At 41.3% G+C, this 16,669-nt stretch overlaps 1 protein-coding gene across 1 annotated transcript in view; it reads left to right on the top strand.

The window, feature by feature from the left end:
- The window catches only part of DOCK11 (dedicator of cytokinesis 11), a gene marked incomplete at its 5' end in the record, with an annotated part of 164,765 nt that overhangs the window by 119,472 nt on the left and 28,624 nt on the right, over nucleotides 1-16,669 (top strand). The window contains 4 exon segments of the mRNA XM_014584108.2: nucleotides 367-480; nucleotides 3,932-4,147; nucleotides 4,236-4,293; nucleotides 12,473-12,579. Of these exon segments, the coding sequence (XP_014439594.1) occupies nucleotides 367-480; nucleotides 3,932-4,147; nucleotides 4,236-4,293; nucleotides 12,473-12,579 (495 nt within the window).

The following is a 16,669-nucleotide window of genomic DNA, read 5'->3' as shown; positions in this document are numbered from 1 at the left end:
CCCCCCGGGGGGGGGGGACAAAAAAAAAAAAAAAACAAACAAGACAAACCTGAAGCAGAGACCTGGCCACTATCATATCAGTAAACCATTAGGAAAACAGTTTTAGATCTGGTTGTGCTAAGACTTTTCAAAAATTGTTCACATTTAGTCAAGAAAGGTCCCAGTAAAATTTGAAATTGGGATCTTTGACGTTGCTATTTCAGTCGAATCATTTAAATTCCTCATGTATGAAGAACAGAGATCATGACAGTTACTATATAGAATTGTTAAAAGAAGCATTTCATATGGGGACTCATGCACATACACAATGATGAAAAATATTTGTTTACAAGACAATTGAAAAACATTGTTTGCTTCTTCCTACAGATAATAATTGCTGTCAGCCAGTTGATAGCTGATGTAGCGCTAAGCGGAGGATCAAGATTTCAGGAGTCTTTATTCATTATCAATAATTTTGCAAATAGTGACAGACCTATGAAGGTATGTTTTCACTGGGAGTAATAAATGTGAACCCCCTTCTCTGTCAGGAAAGTTTACACCCATAAACGGTCATTGGATTCACAACTTTTTATAGTATAGAACAACAGATAAAATGTGAGCTGAGGACTTTGTCCTATACCCCACTGTATGTCTAGCACCTAGAACACTACCTGTACGTAGCAGATAGTTGGCACTGGTTTAATAGGTAGATTAATCCTGGGTCTGTACAGTTGATATGACTAGTAGAATCTGAATATTTTTCTGGGCTTGCGTTCTGAAGTTGCTCAGAGAAGAAATGGATCCTTTGTTAACAATTGTTGACATTTGTAATATTGGTTAATTAAGCACTGAGTTTGAAATGTTACAGAAATCTCACTTCTTAGAATAACAAACAGCTGCCTGGTCAATTGCTAACAGTTCATGTGTGGCACAGAAGGGATTCATTATTCGATGATGGTTTTGTGACTTTTCAAATATCTTAACTGACTGTGGCTTGTCAAACCCAAGCCCAAGTCTGTTGTTCTTAAGCACTGGTTGACTGAGGCCAAGCCAAAGACCGTGATCACCATTCCTCTCTTACCTATGTGCTTAAAACCTAAGTATTGTACAGTTTTATGTCTTTCCTTTGTTGCATGATGTGCAGGTCCAAATCGTGAGTGATACATGTGTGTAAGGGACGAGGAATCCTTTGCCCATAGAGGACTTTTCCTCCCAGAGGAATAAAGTATCCCTATACTTGGGAACAGTCATCTTTCAGTATAATTTGACAATGCTATGTAAAATACGAAAATAAAAAATAAAACGTCGGTCACAGCATACTTGACGTTTGGGACGTGTAGAATCCATGTACCAGAAAATATTTCCCATAGGAACATTGCTTACACTGCAAAAAAACACTGAGTAGTGCCGGCCGCTCTCAGGCTGGGAAAGTTTGTTTTTCAGCCAGTTCTACTGGTTCCCCAGGGGATCAGTATATGCTCCCTCTAATCCCAGGGGCATAGAAACAACTTATACTATTTATGCTGTTTGCTCATACTCTAAGAGTTTATTTTACCAGTTGTTACCATCCTTAATGCCGTGTTACGTGGACAGATTGGCAAGTTTTCTAAGTAAATAGGGCTCATGTTGGCCTTATTTGATAGAAAATCTTTTTCTTTTCCTTGATTTCTGAAGTTAACTTTTATTCTGTTGGGGCAGTTTTTGCTAAAAAAAACCCCTATTACGAGGTATGCTTTTACTCCAGTAAATAGAATATCCATCTATATGAAAGAAGGGACTTTATGTATATATTAATAATTACTATTTTTAAAGGGCTCAAGAAGGCAGTTTAGCTTTATTTATTTATTTTTATTTGACCAGAGAGGGACAGAGTGAGAGAGAGGGGGAAAGTGAGAAAGCAAGCTGCCAGGTACAGAACTCGAACCATGGTTAACTACTTGGGAGTTCAGTGCCCTTAGCCACCATGCCACCTGCCAGCCCCAAGAAGGCAGTTTTTAAAACCATTTCCTCCCCATTGTATTGTATTCGTATTGAAATGCTCCCTAACTCTTGTGGCCGTTTCTTCCCTCATTTTCTCCAAGTCATACAAATAATTGTGATCACTGCACTGGGTGTTACGGAGTAACAGGAGTAATAGGACACCTGCAGGTGACATGGTAATTAAGGCACTGGATCCCACATGGCCAAATCTGAGGTTTCTGTCCCAGACCCAATGGCTTGAAAAACACGGCAGGCATGTGTGCATGTGTCCAAAATCCCTAGAAGAGACTGGGGGAGGAGTTGTGGCGTGGCTACCCCCTCCAGGGGAGTGATTTCTCACATTCCCTCTCTCTGACTCTCTCTGTCTCTCTTTGTTCAGCAAACACACCTTATGGATAAAATCTAAAAATTAATAAGTAAAGTCAAAGATTAAGTGATAGGCCTTTCTGAAAAGTAGCTAGGGTAAAGGGAATACTCTTACTTAGTCTTCTTGGGTCCAGAACACCACTTGGAGAGGTTAATGATCTCTTTACACTCTTTGAAGTGTTCTAGGAGTCCTGACCTTTCATTTGTGGAAATAATAACATCTGCAGTATGGTTTTTGCCTTAGTGTATGTGGTAGTTAGATGATGGAGTAGGTATGCTTGTCAGTGTGCAAGAGTGACTAAGAGCACTAGCTCTGAAGCCCGCTGCCTGGGTGTAAATCCTTTCTCGACCACACATGGTGGTGAGACTTTGGCCAAGCTACTGAACTGCTCTAGGCCTTGGTTTTCCCAATGATAAAATGAATTCTAACAGTATTTAACTTACAGGCTTATTGGAACAGGTAAAACACCCAGACCAGTGCCTGGTACGTAGTAAGCTGTCAATAATGTTTAGTAACTGTTATAAGTAAATAGCAAACAAAGATCACTCCTGTGGCTGTGGAGTTCACAATGGCAGAGTTGCCATTCAAAGCCAGGTAGTCTGGCTCCAGATGTCATACTTCTTATACTGTGAATATATAAGTTCAGAGTCCTTGAAGCCCAGGCTAGTTACATCCATTTTAAATAATTGATTGAAAATTCTTTGGAGCCCTGCCACATGCCACAGGCAGTAGGGAGTAGCTGTTTAATACTGGAGCCATACGGAAAGCCTGGGTTCAGATCCTGGATTAATCTGAATACATTAGGTGGGACCAGCAGTTAGCATAATGGCTATGTCACTGGACTCCCATGTAGTTGACCACAGTTCGAGTCCTGGACCTGGTGACTCAAACTCACGCTGGGCACATGTGGGTGCATGCCCAAGATCCCAAGAGGAGAATGGAGAAGGGATTATGGCGTGGCCATCCCTCCTGGGGGGTGATTTCTCGCTTTCTGTCTCTCTCTCTGTCTTTCTGATGAGTGCATGCACCCTATAGCAAAAATCTCTCAAAAAGGGACCAGCAGTTAGTGTAATGGCTATGTTGCTGAACTCCTATGTAGTCGACCACAGTTCGAGTGTCGGACCTGGTGGCTTAAACTCACGCCGGGCGCATGTGTGTGCGTGCCCAAGATCCTGAGAGGAGAATGGAGGAGAAGGGATTGCGGCATGGCCATCCCCCCTGGGGGGTGATTTCTCACTTTCTGTCTCTCTTTCTCTGTCTTTCTGGCGAGTGCAGTGCCCTATAGCAAAAAATCTCTTAAAAAAAAAAGATCAAAAAAAAAATCTGAACACATTAGATGTGGCCACTAGCACACCTATGATCCTGGCTGGTTAGGAGGCTGGGGGTAGGATCATGACATGGCAAGACCTTGTCAAGGGTACTTGTGTGTTTGTCTCATTGATTAAATAAGTAAATAAACTATGTAAAATAAAATGAAGCTCTTTAGACATGCCACATGCAATACGGAGAACCCTAACAAGAAGTCAAAATGGTATTAATGTTCGAGGCTTGAGCATGTCAAAATATTGTTAAATGTGTCTTTCTGTTTGTTTGTTTTGAAATTAGGCAACTGCTTTTCCCACAGAAGTCAAAGACTTGACCAAGAGAATCCGTACTGTTCTTATGGCCACTGCCCAAATGAAGGAGCATGAGAAAGACCCTGAAATGCTAATCGATCTCCAGTACAGCTTAGCCAAGTCCTATGCAAGCACCCCAGAGCTCAGGAAAACCTGGCTTGATAGCATGGCCAAGATTCACATAAAAAATGGAGATTTTTCAGAGGTGATTACTTAGAATTTTGCACTAAACACAACCCTTCAAAACTCCTTGAGTACATTCTGATAATTCTTTCTTTGTCATTGTTTTCCAGGCTGCAATGTGTTATGTCCATGTAGCAGCTCTGGTCGCAGAGTTTCTTCATCGAAAAAGTAAGATGTTTCTGTTCTTACAGCTGGGGGAATTTCAGCACAGTGGCTTTCCATCTTTGTAGCTTGCAAAATATGAGTGTGATATAATTGAACTCTGAAAAATATGTTCACTGCCAGCCTCATCCAGTGTTAAGCAGAAGCTGCTGTAGAAGAAGACTAGGTTGTTCATTTTGCCTTCTGCTTTCATTAGAGGTTACAAGAGTAACTTAAATAGTACAGGGCCAGGCCTGATGCCTGATGTTTATTTTCCAAGACTGTTTCCCTGGAAGATTGCCACAAATTAAATTCTTCTCAGGGCTTTGTGAGAAGCTCAGGATAATATAGACCATTCATTTCCCCTCATCTGCCTCAACTTCACCAACAACTGCCACAAACTATGTCCCTATAACCACTTTGGTGCAATGATGTGTGGATATTATAAGGGAGGCATGTTCTTGAAGAACATCTGGATCCAGCAGCTCTGAATACCTAATTCAGAATTCCTAAGTCTTCCTGAAAGCTTCTTTTTTTAAAAACAGTATTGTTGAAATTAGTTTTTAAAAATGATTGGCATAGACCAGTTCCATGGCATAGTGGTAATCTGCTACTCAAGAGAAGCCTGAGCTTGGGTCAACAGGTAGCATAGTGGTTAAGGTGCTCGACTTCCACTTGGCTGATGTGGTTTGAGTCCTGGAACTGGTGGCTCGAAACTCATGCTGGGCCCGTGTGTGTGTGCACCCAAAATCCTGAGAGGAGAGTAGAAGAGGAAGGATTGCAGTGTGGCCATCCCCCTTTGGAGGAAGTGGTTGATTTCTCACTTTTTATCTCTCTATCTCTCTGGCAAGTGCACACACCTTGTAACAGAAATCTCTTTCCAAGAGAGAAGCCAGAGCTCGCATGGCAACTATGGCTTGAATCCCTGGCCCCAGCAGTCTAAAACATGCTAGACATGTATGCAAAGTACTAACAGGCTGGAAGACTAGAGAAAGGGGATTGTGGCATGAGTAGACCCTATGGAGGGTGTTCATCTTTCTCTCTCTCTCACATATGCAGTCCTTTATGAGTTTTTTCTTTTTAATTGATTGGCGGGAACAGCAGTTAGCATAATAGCTATTGTGCTGGAATCCCATTTGTTGCTGGACTCCCATGTAGTCGACCGCGGTTTGTGTCCCAGACCCGATGGCTTAAAATTCACGCCGTGTACATGCGTGCCCAGGATCCCAAGAGGAGAATGGTGGAGAAGGGATTGCGGCATGGCCATCCCCCCTGAGGGGGTGATTTCTCGCTTTCTGTCTCTCTGTCTCTGTCTTTCCGGCAAGCGCATGCACCCTATAGCAAAAACAAACAAACAAACAAAACTCTCCAAAAATTGATTGACAGTGGCCCAGCTGCTGTGGTGCAGCAGTAACACAAGCGCACTGCAAGACTAGAAGCTGTATGACTGACCGGGAGTTCAAATCCCTAGGTCAGCCTGAAAATGCTTCAGAGATGGACTCATGGGCACCCAAGATTCTGAAGAAAGCCGAAGGGCTGGGGAAGGGGGATTGTGGTGTAATGAAACCCTGTCTAGGGTGCCCCCCTATTCCCATGTCTGCACATGTGTTATCATTTTTTTAAAAAAAGATTGGCAATGGAGATTACAATCAGGAAATTTTACCTGCCACATGTCCAAGCTACTTCATTTAAGGCAGTCAAATAAGTTAAGGCAAAATGAAGCCAATTTAAGACAGTCATATCACTCTTTGGCTATGGGAACACAACCATGTTTTGTTTTAATTTCAGAATTCCTACAGTTAACTCTCTCTTTCATTTCACATCTAAGGTTCAGTGTTTGATTGCCTCATACAGCAACACCGATATGGGGAATTTTTATTTGAAAAAGATTTTCCCCGAACATAATAGCATGATTAAAATAGAGATTCATTTTACTTTTCTTTTAAATTGGCATTTTCTATTTAATACTGAAAGTAATTTGAAAATCTGTATATTTGAACCTGGTACGGTCTACTTTTCTCCTTTTAGTGCTTCCAAGGTTTTAAAATGGAGATAGAGATTAATCATCAAAATGAGGCCCTGGTTGAGGTGGTTTATTTTGTTGTATTTTGTTTTGTATCACTGGTATGCCTATGGCATTACAATATAAATAAATATTCAAAATGCACACCTGCAGTTCCTAATTAACTGACAAGTAAGTGAATCCTACACATAGTATAAAGTGTGATTTTTAGGTCTGTCTTTCAAAGAAATTAGGTGAATATTATCTCATCTTTCTAATTAATGAAAATATGAAGTAAGAGTTTTATGTCCACAAAGTATAAAACTGCACTCCTTAGGTTTTGAAACTAATTAAACATATTCAACATATTTCTCTAGAATTTTTTTTTTATTTTCATGACTGCAGAGACCTTTAAACTAAGCAAAAAATCAAGAATTATTTATCTCTAAGATCAATCCCTAAGCTTCAGAAGTATAATTTCTTGTTGTGGGTTGTTGGACACTAGCATGAAGCAGCTAGCTTGTAACACTGAACTGTGGCACGTTTGAACAAGAGAAATACTGTTTTTAACTAGTAATTCAAGTATTTCATAATACCTTCTATCTATGTCTTTTGGAATTATCCTTCATGGAAATCAAAGAACCCTCTGCTGAGGAGGAAAAAATATATATATATTTTTACATTTTAAACAAAAAATAATGTTAAGTTTAAGAGAAGCTTACATATTTATTTATAGGTACCATCTATTTTTAAACCTGGAAAATTCTACTTGCTTAAACTAGAAAACCATATTCTAAAACAGTGTGCGGTAGTAAAATCATAAGGGTTTTTCCCCCTTAACTTCAGCAATTCAGCTGATCCAAAACACCTTCTCTTGTTAGTTGGCTGATTAAACTATGAAATCTGTGCCAAAGTAGCATACTAGTTTTAAATAAAAGTTAAAAACTTAGTTACCGAGGCCAGCAGTTAGTGTAATGGCTATGTCGCTGGACTCCCATGTAGCTGACTAGGTTCGAGTTCTGGACCCGGTGGCCGGGCGCGTATGCGTGTGTGCCCAAGATCCCCTCCTGGGGGGTGATTTCTCGCTTTCTGTCTCTCTGTCTCTCTCTGTCTGGCTGGCGAGCGCACGCGCCCTGTAGCAAAAACCCCTCCAAAAAACAAAAACAAAACCAAAACTTAGTTACCTGCCATCCAGGCTGAGCCCTTTATAATCTACCAGTATTAGTAGGTTTCTTGAAGTCTAGATACTTCACAAAGTAAATAAAAATACATTCGGGGTGACCAGCAGTTAGCGTAACGGCAATCGCTGGACTCCCATGTAGTCGACCACAGTTCACATCCCGGACCTGGTGGCTTAAACTCATGCCAGGTGCGTGTGCGTGGGTGCCCAAGATCCCAAGAAGAGAAAGGGGGATTGTGGCATGGCCATCCCCCCTGGGGAGTGATTTCTTGCTCTCTGTCTGTCTCTCTCTGTCTATCTGGCAAGCGCATGCACCCTTTTACAAAAACCTCTTAAAAAAATACATTTGGGGCCAACAGGAGGCATGGTGGTTAAGGTGCTGGATTCCCATATGGCCAACTCATAGTTTGAGTCCCGAACCTGACGGCTTGAAAACACACCAAGTGTGTGTGCGTGTGTGCCCAAAATGCCAAGAGGATAATGGAGAAGAAGGGATTGCAGTGTGGCCATCCCCCTGGAGGGTGACTTCTCACTTCCTTTTCTTTTCTCTCCAAAGAGTGCATACACCCTGTGGTAGAAATCTAAAAAACAATAAAATAAAATCTGCAATCAGAACATATGATTGCAGAACTGAAAAAATGTTGTTTACTAAACTTAGGACCAACTAATTTAGCAAAGACAATTAGGAGCTCTAGAACCCTTTGTTTTCTGTCAATAAATGCTTTTTTTTTTTTGAGAGGATTTTGCTATAGGGTGCATGCGCTCACCAGAAAGAGAGAGACAGAGAGCAGAAAGGGAGAAATCACCCCCCAGGGGGATAATCCCTTCTCCTCCATTCTCCTCTTGGGATCTTGGGCACGCATGCACACGCACCCGTGGTGAGTCTAAGCCACTGGGTCCAGGACTTGAACCACAGTCGGCTACATGGGAGTCCAGCAACATAGCCATTATGCCAACTGTTTGTCCCAATAAATGCTTTTGTTAAAATTACTTCTTTAATTTTATTTATTTGTTTATTATTTTAATTTTGCCAGAGAGAGACAGAGAAAGAGAGAGAAAGAGGGAAAGTAAGAAAGTGAACCGCCAGGTCTGGGACTGAAACTGGTTGGCCGTGTGGGAGTCTACCACCCTAACCACCATAACCTGCTGCCCCCAATTAATGCTTTTGATAATGAAGACAAGGGGGAAGGAGAGGGTTTATTTAAATTCCTGACACATATCAATTACCAAATATTTTCTGTTTTTTTTTTAATTTTTTTAAATTCCCAAGCTATTTCTCTTGAAGACCATTATAAAACTTTTTTTAATTAAGAAGGGATACGATACTACTTATTAGCTGACACATTGGAAGTAGATGTTCCACTGTTCAGAGTTTTTAAGAAAAAGCAAGAGTTGCAGGGCCAGCAGGTGGTATGGTGGTTAAGGTGCTAGATTCCCACATGGCCAACCATGGTTCAAGTCCTGGACCTGGTGGTTTGAAAATCATGCCAGGTGTATGTGCATATATGCTCAAAATCCTAAGAGGAGAATGGAGGTGGTGGGGCCATCCTTCCATTTTCCCTCACTTTCCCTCTCTGTCTCTCTCTAGTTAGTGCACACCCCTTATAGAAGAAAAAAAAAAAAAAAAAAGAAAGAAAGAAAGAAAGAAAGAAAAGAAAAGAAAAAGAAAAGAAAAAGCAGTGGTTTGTCCTATTGGATAATTGCCTAAGCAGGCAAGGACTCAGGTCCCTGCTCCCCAGGGACCGTACAGAACCTGTGAGGGACCATTTCCATGCCCCCTCTCTTTATTATTTAGGCATTAAACTGATAGGGAAAAGGGGAAGGAAATATGCAGCTCTCCCTGCTCCTACCCCCCCTCCAGACACCTTTCAGGAAGCCTAGGTTCTTTCTCTTTTTCCTAGAAGACATTAAGGGTTATCGTTCTTTCCTTTTTCCTAAGTAACTGTAAGTGTTGATACTGGGTGTTACTCTTCACACCCTCAAAAATGTAAAATAAAGGGACCCGCAGTTAGCGTAATAGCTATGTCGCTGGACTCCCGTGTAGCTGATCGCCGTTCGAGTCCTGGACCCGGTGGCTTAAACTCACGCCGGGCACATTACGGGCGTGAATGCCCAAGATCCCGAGAGAGGAATGGAGGAGAAGGGATTGCAGCGTGGCCATCCACCTGGGGGGGGGGGGATTTCTCACTTTCTGTCTCTCTGTCTCTTTCTGGTGAGCACACGCGCCCTGTAGCAAAAACCTCTCAAAAAAAAAAAAGTAAAATATAAAGCAAGTCAGACTTTACTTATTTCTGTTTTGTCTGAGTACCTCAAACTTTCTAAATCTAACTCTCTGGAGGCTAGACTTTTACGTGCTTTTCTCTCTTCTCTATTTTCCTGAGAGAAGGCACATCTGTTTTTGCCTAGGGAAGACTAAAGTCAAGTCTCTGCATCCTTTAATTGTCACACAGCATCCTAGGTTCAGCAAAGCTTCAGACCAATAGAATTTCCCCATCAATACAAAGTCTGTTTTTATCCCTTCCTTATAGGATAATATTGCTCTCTTTCCCAAGTCTTTGTAATGGGGATCTGTTAGCTAAGTTCCACAAGGCTTTTTTAGTCCCCTGTTCTTTCCTAGTAAGAGCTTCTGCCCTTCATGCCTGCCCTCATGGCTCTTATCTCTTATCCTTCTTCAGACTAGCAGCCTTCCCTTCCTACAGGGATAAATTGCTACTCCCTCCTCCAAGCCTCTCCTCACTCCCCACCCCACCCCCCACGGGACAACTTGTACTCAAGGGTGATGGTCTCTACCTCGACTGTTGCCATCTTGTTTTCCTTAAGACAGCAGTCAGGAATAGGAAAGCCACAGCTGTGAAGGGCAAGGTCAAGAGTACGGGTCAAATACGAGACCTGTGGATAGCAGATTCTTCAGGGTCACTTTGTACATGGCTACTTAGGTCTACCATAAGATTCCTTAAAGAGTTGCTGTGTCTAGAATTGGCTAGTGGATACATCCCAACAGAAGGAGGCATCTGCTTTATCTCAAAATCTTTCCAGGATTAATATGAATCAGATTTTTCTCCAAGCTTTCTTTTTCTCTTTGATTTAGAGATTTTTGCTATGGGGCGCATGCGCTTGCCAGAGAAAGAAAGCAAGAATTCACCCCCTCGGGGGATGGCCACTTTGCACTCCTTTCTCCTTCCTTCTCCTCTCGGGATTTTGGGTGCATGCATGCATACACACACATGTACCTGGCGTGAATTTAAGCTGCCGGGTCTAGGACTGGAACAGCGGTCAAGTACATGGGAGTCCAGTGATAACCATTGCACCATCTGCTGGTCTCTCTCCAAGAATTTTAAAGACTTAAACAAACAAAAGGGTCCTGATGCCATTGGGTATTGATGGGTGTTCATAACTTAAGCAAAAACAAAAACAAACAAACAAAGAAAAAAACAAAGGAGAAAGGCACAGTCTTCTATATGTAGCACTATGTCATCAGGAATGTGAATTAAGGTAACACACTTAGCAAGCTGAGTGGACTTTACACTAGATGATGTGGACAGCAGATTCCAAAAGTTGATAATGACCTCTCCCTTCCTGAGACAAAACATAGTTGGCCCTTGCTCTACTTAAGATACACATCCAAGGACTTTCTTCAAGATGCTTTTTGCCCCATCTGATCGCAGGCATAAGAATATGCCTTTCTACAACTTCTCCTAAATCATGGCATTCTAAGAAAACCCCTAGGTGTAAGAATAACTTAAAGCAAAACTTGATTCTGAACAAATAGGAACTTTATCTTTATCTCTTCACTCAAGTCTGAAGCCCTCTTCCTCAAAGAGGTGATCGAGTGGGATATTTTCTTCTGAATTTCAGAAAGTTCTCCTAATGCAATATTACTTAAAGAGTGTCCCACAGATCAGTTACTAGTCTGAGAACTGTTACTGGTTCACAAGATGAGTATTGTTCTGAATGTAAATCAGCTATGTCACTAACCACACTGTTTAGGTCAGCTGACTTTTTTTTTTTCATAGAAAGACGTTGTTGAAGAAGGAAATGATGAATTAATTTGCATTCTGGCGCAAGTTCCTTATAGCCCAATATTTTGAATAGAACTCTCTGGAGGTCTGTAACAGACCATTTTAGGCAGGCTTATCTTCAGAAAGGCATTGTGTTGTTTTCCTCCACCTAGACTCTTGCTGGACAGTAACGATGTGGTCCCCAATGGTAAAGCAGCCATTCTCAGTTTGAGTTCACCAGCTGGCTGCACTTACATTGTTCCATCTTGGGAAAGCTAGTTTATTTATTGGTAGGCTTATTTGTGATAATAATTCACTGAGTACTTCTTATGTGTTAGGCTCTGTTTTAACCACTTTATATTGGGTTGTCTGGAAAGTCATGATGTATTTTTGCATAGAAAAATACATCCCAGTCCCAGGGAGATAAACATGACCAAAATCACATAGTGATAGAGCTAAGTCTATCTAACCCCAAATGCTATGGTTCTTCCAGTGTTCCACACTATTCCTCCAAAGATGCTTCATCGTTGCCATCTATTTTATTACCTGCCTCTCTTACAAATCCTAGACTAGATGTCCCCCAACAACTCGCTTCCTTTTCCATTTCTCAGTGGAATTAGGCACTAAAGATGATTACTAAAGATCAGTCAGTGTGATCTGAACTGAAAAGTCCCACTCCTCTTGTTTGGATAGACTGCAAACATACACATAGGATCAGAATTTAAATTAAAACTTTTGGTCACACTAGGGGAATATCTATAGTAGCCATTGAAGATTATGATAGTCAAAGAATGATACTTATTTGTCAGTAATTTATGCTCAGTTGTGGGGAGAAAGTCTGATAGAATATGTAGTAGATGAAAATCATTTATAAATTTTTCTTGTGACTGAAAATTGTACTATGACTTTCCTCTTTACTTTTAGAAATCTGTTTTTATTTAAAAATAACCAACTCCCATAAGGCTCTCTGTTAGGTAGCTAACACTTTTTTATATAAATTTATCCTACTGCTTTTTATTCACACAGAATTATTTCCTAGTGGATGTTCGGCCTTCAAGAAAATTACTCCCAACATAGATGAAGAAGGAGCAATGAAGGAAGATGCTGGGATGATGGATGTCCATTACAGTGAAGTAAGATTGCAGGGCCTGCATTTACATGAATTTCACTTCTTAAAATTTATGGGGGATCAGCAGTTAGTGTAATGGCTATGTTGCTGGACTCCCATGTAGTCGACCGCGGTTCGCGTCCTGGACCCAGTGGCTTAAAACTCACACCGGGCGCGTGTGCGTGTGTGCCCAAGATCCCAAGAAGAGAATAGAGGAGAAGGGATTGCAGCATGACCATCCCCCCCGGGGCGTGATTTCTCGCTTTCTGTCTCTATGTCTCTCTCTGTCTGTCTGGTGAGCGCACGCACCCTATAGCAAAAACCTCTCCAAAAAAAAAAAAAAAAAAAAAAAAAAAAATTATGTATATTAAAAGCTATTATAGCTAACTCCCCTCCAAAAAAAAAAAGAAAAAAAGAAAAAAAAATTATGTATATTAAAAGCTATTATAGCTAACTTCATTTTGAAGGTAACTAAGGGTTAATGAACTTTAAGTATTAAAACTGCTTAGGGCAGGGGCCAGCAGTTAGCGTAATGGCTATGTCGCTGGACTCCCATGTAGTCAACCACGGTTCGAGTCCTGGACCCAGTGGCTTAAACTCACGTCGGGCACGTGTGTGTGCGTGCCCAAGATTCCAAGAGGAGAATGGAGGAGAAGGGATTGTGGCATGGCCATCCCCCCTGGGGGGTGATTTCTCACTTTCTGTCTCTCTGTCTCTCTCTGTCTGTCTGGTGAGCACACACACCCTATATAACACACTTAGCAAGCTGAGTGGACTTTACACTAGATGATGTGGACAGCAGATTCCAAAAGTTGATAATGACCTCTCCCTTCCTGAGACAAAACATAGTTGGCCCTTGCTCTACTTAAGATACACATCCAAGGACTTTCTTCAAGATGCTTTTTGCCCCATCTGATCGCAGGCATAAGAATATGCCTTTCTACAACTTCTCCTAAATCATGGCATTCTAAGAAAACCCCTAGGTGTAAGAATAACTTAAAGCAAAACTCCATTCTGAACAAATAGGAACTTTATCTTTATCTCTTCACTCAAGTCTGAAGCCCTCTTCCTCAAAGAGGTGATCGAGTGGGATATTTTCTTCTGAATTTCAGAAAGTTCTCCTAATGCAATATTACTTAAAGAGTGTCCCACAGATCAGTTACTAGTCTGAGAACTGTTACTGGTTCACAAGATGAGTATTGTTCTGAATGTAAATCAGCTATGTCACTAACCACACTGTTTAGGTCAGCTGACTTTTTTTTTTTCATAGAAAGACGTTGTTGAAGAAGGAAATGATGAATTAATTTGCATTCTGGCGCAAGTTCCTTATAGCCCAATATTTTGAATAGAACTCTCTGGAGGTCTGTAACAGACCATTTTAGGCAGGCTTATCTTCAGAAAGGCATTGTGTTGTTTTCCTCCACCTAGACTCTTGCTGGACAGTAACGATGTGGTCCCCAATGGTAAAGCAGCCATTCTCAGTTTGAGTTCACCAGCTGGCTGCACTTACATTGTTCCATCTTGGGAAAGCTAGTTTATTTATTGGTAGGCTTATTTGTGATAATAATTCACTGAGTACTTCTTATGTGTTAGGCTCTGTTTTAACCACTTTATATTGGGTTGTCTGGAAAGTCATGATGTATTTTTGCATAGAAAAATACATCCCAGTCCCAGGGAGATAAACATGACCAAAATCACATAGTGATAGAGCTAAGTCTATCTAACCCCAAATGCTATGGTTCTTCCAGTGTTCCACACTATTCCTCCAAAGATGCTTCATCGTTGCCATCTATTTTATTACCTGCCTCTCTTACAAATCCTAGACTAGATGTCCCCCAACAACTCGCTTCCTTTTCCATTTCTCAGTGGAATTAGGCACTAAAGATGATTACTAAAGATCAGTCAGTGTGATCTGAACTGAAAAGTCCCACTCCTCTTGTTTGGATAGACTGCAAACATACACATAGGATCAGAATTTAAATTAAAACTTTTGGTCACACTAGGGGAATATCTATAGTAGCCATTGAAGATTATGATAGTCAAAGAATGATACTTATTTGTCAGTAATTTATGCTCAGTTGTGGGGAGAAAGTCTGATAGAATATGTAGTAGATGAAAATCATTTATAAATTTTTCTTGTGACTGAAAATTGTACTATGACTTTGATCTTTACTTTTAGAAATCTGTTTTTATTTAAAAATAACCAACTCCCATAAGGCTCTCTGTTAGGTAGCTAACACTTTTTTATATAAATTTATCCTACTGCTTTTTATTCACACAGAATTATTTCCTAGTGGATGTTCGGCCTTCAAGAAAATTACTCCCAACATAGATGAAGAAGGAGCAATGAAGGAAGATGCTGGGATGATGGATGTCCATTACAGTGAAGTAAGATTGCAGGGCCTGCATTTACATGAATTTCACTTCTTAAAATTTATGGGGGATCAGCAGTTAGTGTAATGGCTATGTTGCTGGACTCCCATGTAGTCGACCGCGGTTCGCGTCCTGGACCCAGTGGCTTAAAACTCACACCGGGCGCGTGTGCGTGTGTGCCCAAGATCCCAAGAAGAGAATAGAGGAGAAGGGATTGCAGCATGACCATCCCCCCCGGGGCGTGATTTCTCGCTTTCTGTCTCTATGTCTCTCTCTGTCTGTCTGGTGAGCGCACGCACCCTATAGCAAAAACCTCTCCAAAAAAAAAAAGAAAAAAAGAAAAAAAAATTATGTATATTAAAAGCTATTATAGTTAAATTCATTTTGAAGGTAACTAAGGGTTAATGAACTTTAAGTATTAAAACTGCTTAGGGCAGGGGCCAGCAGTTAGCGTAATGGCTATGTCGCTGGACTCCCATGTAGTCAACCACGGTTCGAGTCCTGGACCCAGTGGCTTAAACTCACGTCGGGCACGTGTGTGTGCGTGCCCAAGATTCCAAGAGGAGAATGGAGGAGAAGGGATTGTGGCATGGCCATCCCCCCTGGGGGGTGATTTCTCACTTTCTGTCTCTCTGTCTCTCTCTGTCTGTCTGGTGAGCACACACACCCTATAGCAAAAACCTCTCCAAAAAACAAAAAATGCTTAGTGTAAAGATGTCTCTGTTTAAAATATAAAGTCCTTTCTCTAGTTTTAGAAATGTAGCATTTACCATCCTCAAATCACCATCCTGTGACCCAATCCAAATCAATGTACTTGGGAAAAATCCCCATAAAAAGAGTTAGCATTAGGGGCCTGAGCGTAGCCTGGTGATTAAGATGCTGGACTCCCATATGGCTGACTGTGGTTCAAGTACCAGACCCAGCGGCTTGAAAATCAGCTAGGAACATGTGGACATGTGTGCAAAATCCTGGAAGGAGAAGGGATTACATCATTGCCATCTCTCCTAGAGAGTGATTTCTCACTTTCCCTCTCTCTATATCTCAAAAGCAAGCACTGTAAAGCAAACACCTAAAAAAGAAAAAATAAAAAAGGAAGAAAAGAAAAAGAAAAAAATTCTAAAACAGTTAACCTTGTCCATCACTTCAGCTAATCAAAGTATGTATTTCAAAATGGAAATTTTCTACTCTAAACTTCAGATGGCTGGAAACGGCTTCAGCTGTCAGTCCACCAACACAGATTTATTGAGCCCTGGCTCATGAGCAAGGCTCTGGTCTTGGTGATACAGGGGCAGTGAAATAATTAAATATGGATAGCCCCTGACCTCCAAGGTATACTTGAAGAGATAATATGCCTACATAAAATGGAAAAAGGGCAAGACAGCACCATTTGAATAATATGGACAATATTTGCCATGCAAAATTAAAGGTGAGGATGCCTTTGAACTGAGGTAGAAAAGAAGAAGTAGGATTAGAGAGGGGTTTGAACAATGACACCTGCAGGCATTCGAATAGAGAGGGAGAAATAGTAGGGACAAAGGCTAGGGTGGAGGAAAGTATGAGACATGTTTGAGGCACAGTGAGTTGATCATTTTGGCTAAACCACTGAGTTCACATCAAGAACAGTAGTGGTCGGGAACCAGCAGTTAGCATAATGGCTGTGTCGCTGGACTACCACGTAGTCGACTGCGGTTCGCGTCCGGGAACTGGTGGCTTAAAACTCATGCCGGGCGGCTGTGCGGGGG

This window comes from Tupaia chinensis, unplaced genomic scaffold (genome assembly GCF_000334495.1).
Source record: "Tupaia chinensis unplaced genomic scaffold, TupChi_1.0 Scaffold145659_1, whole genome shotgun sequence".
Lineage (NCBI taxonomy): Eukaryota > Metazoa > Chordata > Mammalia > Scandentia > Tupaiidae > Tupaia > Tupaia belangeri.
Note: the sequence above shows the minus strand (reverse complement) of the source record. Positions and strands in the feature narration are given on the sequence as shown.